A 4,259-nucleotide genomic window follows, 5' to 3' on the forward strand; every position below is an offset into this window, starting at 1 on the left:
GTTTGATCGCATGGAGGGGAACCCCATCTGCATCCAGATCCCTTGGGACAGGAATCCTGAAGCCTTGGCAAAGTGGGCAGAGGGCAAGACAGGCTTCCCTTGGATCGATGCAATCATGACCCAGCTGAGACAGGAAGGGTGGATCCACCATCTGGCCAGGCATGCGGTGGCCTGCTTCCTGACCAGGGGCGACCTCTGGATCAGCTGGGAGTCAGGAGTCAGGGTGAGTCTGGCATTTCCAGAGGCTTGCAGGAGTCCATAAGGAAAACAGTGTCTCCCTGGCACTCTCTGCAAGGATGAGTACACAGGTACGGCTTTTGTTTTGTGTGTGGAAGAGGCTCTTGGCCTGCCAACTGCATGACTTCTTTCTGCCTTCTACCGTGAGGCTCTGACACTATCAAGAGTCTCCAGTAACCGTAACGTTAGTGGGATTCACTGGTAAATATGGGCTGGGGTATTGGGGGCTTTTTAATTTTTTATTTTTTTTTTATTTTCTCAATCCATCTGTTTTCTTTGCAAGTTCAGTGTCACTTTATTACTGGACCTTTTTCCTCATTGTATAATCCATCACCGTGCCTGTCAGGGAATGCTCCATGACTGTGAAATCTGAGTCTAGAGTCTCTCAAGGAAAGAGGTAAAAGACCCTCCTCTTGGGCCGTCTGAAGGGACAGACAGCTTGAACCTATCCAGTGTGCACACAGCCCTACACAAAAAGTGTAGGCCGTCTTGTCACAAAGGTGGCAAAGGAGCACATAGCAAAATGTGCATCATAGGGTCAGATGCTGAAAGTGCAGTGTCTGTGCGTGGACGTAAGTCACTGCTGAAACCTGTCCACCTCTCAGTGGCAGCGTGTTCTGTGACCTTCAGAGGGCTTCTTCCTTCTTGCTTTGGTGTTTATTCTTCTGTGCAGCATCTGCCTGCTTCCCACAGTTGGTACTTTGCACTTGTTATGCCTCCCAGGTTAGGGTCAATACCCATGGCTTGCTGCAGCACTAGGTAGTGATTTAGTGTGTAGCTGCATGAGAGATAAGGCAGCACTTTATTGGTGTGAGCAGACAGAGCCTCCCTATGTGAAAGCATCATGAAGTGAGATCTATTGACCAGCCAGCACATCGCCTCTCTGCTGCTGCTCTGGTTCCTAGGGGCTGTCCTCACAGCTCAGCACCTGCCATTTGAACTAGCATCTTGGGTCCTCCTGCCACAAAGTCCTGTGTGGAGGAGCTCTCAGAGCCTTTTCCTTCCATTGCTGCAGGTATTTGATGAACTGTTGCTGGATGCAGACTTCAGCGTGAATGCAGGCAGCTGGATGTGGCTTTCCTGCAGCGCGTTCTTCCAGCAGTTCTTCCACTGCTACTGCCCTGTGGGCTTCGGTCGTCGCACAGACCCCAGTGGTGACTATGTTAAGTGAGTGTTGTGTCTGGAGCTCCTTTGTTGGTTGATTTGTGAGCCTAAGTTGTTCAGTGGCCGACAGGTATATAAGCACTTTGTGTGCATTGTGAATACTGTCTTGCTGCACTTTAAGTGATGCTTGTGCATCTTTTTACTTGTGTTACAGGAGGTATCTGCCCAAACTAAAGGGTTTTCCCTCACGCTACATCTACGAACCATGGAATGCCCCAGAGTCTGTGCAGAAGGCAGCCAAGTGCATCATTGGGGTAGACTACCCCAAACCCATGGTGAACCACGCAGAGACCAGCCGGCTGAACATCGAGCGCATGAAGCAGATCTACCAGCAGCTGTCACGCTATAGGGGGCTCTGTAAGTACCAACAATTGCAAAGGATTATTTCTTTAATAGGAGAAAAAATATTAGTTAGAAAGGTCATGGTTTAAAATAGATAGCACTGATCAGTTTTGAGAGTTGGTGATGGCACAGCACCATCCATGTGCCACCAATGGTCCATTCTTCACTTTGGGGGGAAAAAACTAGGCAAAGAATCTTAAATATGCTTCTGGATCACTGTGTGATCTGAACTCTGAACTCATCCTGCTTTGGGATGTGGATGTGCTGGTTGGTCATCACTAAGATGTCTCCATGTGAAAGGTTTTTCCCATCACACGTGTTTCTTACCTATGATCCTCTTGCCTTTCTCTAGGTTTACTGGCATCAGTCCCTTCCTGTGTGGAAGATCTCAGTGGCCCAGTCACTGAGTCAGCTTCAGGACAGGGCTGCAGCACCAGTACAGGTGAGCTGGAGCTATTTGTGTGCTCCGAGATAATTTCATGTTGACTTAAAGGCTATGGGCAGGAGGAAGGAGAGATCCTTTTCTAATAAGAAGAGAGTGTGTAGCTAGGAATACCTAGATCTCATTCACCTTCCTTTAGGCTTTTTCAGAAGTCCCCAGTGAGCCTTCATTTCTAAAAGGGCTGAAGAAGAGGAGTTGATTAAAGTGAATCTGTTACTGCCTGTAGGGGATCATATGCAGCCACTTAAGGGAGAAGTGCAGATTACTGTAGGGCCAGCCAGGTATAATGAAGCTGTCTTCCAGCAAAGGAGAATACTTTTGTGTTTATCCTGGGGGACTTGATTCTGCTTTAACAAAGTTTTTTCAACAGTTTTCAAGGAGGTTGTGGCATTGTGTCTGTACTTGTACACTGCTTATTCTTTCTGCCAGCTCTGTGACAGGTTAGGCTAGGGTGTACTCATGAGATCTAGAGACAGGGGAACTGTTGCAATGACTCTTCTTGCTCTACAGCAGTGAGGCTGTCACAAACAGACCAGGCTTCTCCAAAGCGCAAACACGAGGGAGCAGAAGAGCTGTGCACTGAAGAACTGTTCAAACGAGCCAAAGTGACAGGTCTCCCCGCTCCAGAGGTCCCTGGCAAGAGTTTATGACTGTGAGTAGTCCCCAGTGTGATCTGGCTTAAACTGCCTTGTTTTGGCAGGTAGCAAGGCTCAGTCCATTTGCTCCCTGCATTTTGATGAACAAAATGGACTTGCTTGTGGAGGGAGGTGGCTCCTAACTGTATATTCCATAGCCCTGCAATTTGACAGTGATCTGCCTTCTGGTTGTTTTGCTTTTGCTTGACAAGCTGTTAACTCAGTTGTCCAGCAGAGAGCAGTACCCTGTTGCTAGAACAATCACAGAGTATAGTTGTTCTTGGGTTTGTTCTAGTGAGGCTGCTTCTGCTTCCACAGTGCAGATTTGCAGCCAGATTTGCCCATGTGGCAAGGGTAGGGGCTAGAGGAGGGTAGCAAGCAGGTCCAGTCATCTTCCTGAAATGCTTCCAGGGAGGAAGGAGCTGGTTGCACATTCTGCCAACTTCTCAGATGAAAAGTGAGTTTGAGGCAAATTCTCTCTTTTGCTTTTTCCTACAGCCAGCAGCAAGCACCTTGCAAGTGAAGAGGGAGAGTGCTGAAGAACTGACCAGAGGAGTAGGGACTGCTGCCACGGAGGGACCGGAACTTGATCTGCAACGGAAAATCTGGGCTCTCATATAGATGTGTAATTCCAATAGCTGCCACAAAAGGGCACTGCATTGCTTGTGCTTGAGAATATTTGGCTTTCTGGTCTCCGGAGAGCCAAATAAGTCTCTTCTCAGCCATGTCCAAAATCTGCTCTTATTTAAGGTGGTGAGAGCTTTCTATCAGCTTGTGCAGTGCCAGGTGTATCTTTCTTTTCTGACAGTGGCTTGATGCATTGATGTAGGGGAGCAGCATCTGCGCATCTCAAGTAGTGAACGTCCTTTCTCATCACTAATACTAGGCAGTGAGTGGCGCTGATTAATTCAAATTATAGTAGGAGTTGAGAGGAAGCTGCTACAGTGTTAAAAATAGAGCAATCCTACGAGACGGCAGGAGAAACTCAGGTTTTCTTTCATTAGTCTAGACTGGCAGAGATGTAAATGCTTTCTGAGTAAATCAAGGTGGTACTCATGGGATGGAAAGAAAATGGAGGACAATCGTAGCACAAGAACAAAGGGATGCACACTGTCTGTACACTTGAACAGCACTTAAAACTCTCCATGCAGAAGAATCTCACTGCTGCAATGTGGGCCATGGTGACGTTGCCTAGAACGGGCAGCTTCAGAGCACTTTGACATTGGGTGGAAGGGACTCTGAGAGGAGGAATTCTTCAGAGCATAAGAACATGCCTTGATAGGAGTAAAGTAGTTTCCCAGAAGCTTGCTGGTCCAGATAATAAGGAAGCTACATCTGGGCCCTGCACTCCAGAGCGTTTCTTTCCCTGAGCAAGAGCTCTCTCAAATGGAGTGACCATGGTGTGTAGCCTGTGAGTGCCTCATGCTGATAGGGGATGT

At 47.9% G+C, this 4,259-nt stretch overlaps 1 protein-coding gene across 1 annotated transcript in view; it reads left to right on the plus strand.

Annotated features, from left to right (window-relative positions):
• LOC104404969 (cryptochrome-2-like) overlaps positions 1–3,595 on the plus strand; it is a gene marked incomplete at its 5' end in the record, with an annotated part of 6,861 nt that extends 3,266 nt beyond the window's left edge. The window contains 6 exon segments of the mRNA XM_010013532.1: positions 1–223; positions 1,253–1,404; positions 1,556–1,758; positions 2,096–2,185; positions 2,696–2,837; positions 3,319–3,595. The exon segment at positions 1–223 is cut by the window's left edge and continues 29 nt beyond it. Coding sequence (XP_010011834.1) covers positions 1–223; positions 1,253–1,404; positions 1,556–1,758; positions 2,096–2,185; positions 2,696–2,835 — 808 coding nt within the window.
• Between the last annotated feature and the right edge of the window lie 664 nt (positions 3,596–4,259).

Source organism: Nestor notabilis, unplaced genomic scaffold, assembly GCF_000696875.1.
Source record: "Nestor notabilis isolate BGI_N333 unplaced genomic scaffold, ASM69687v1 scaffold27424, whole genome shotgun sequence".
NCBI classification, from domain to species: Eukaryota; Metazoa; Chordata; class Aves; order Psittaciformes; family Psittacidae; genus Nestor; species Nestor notabilis.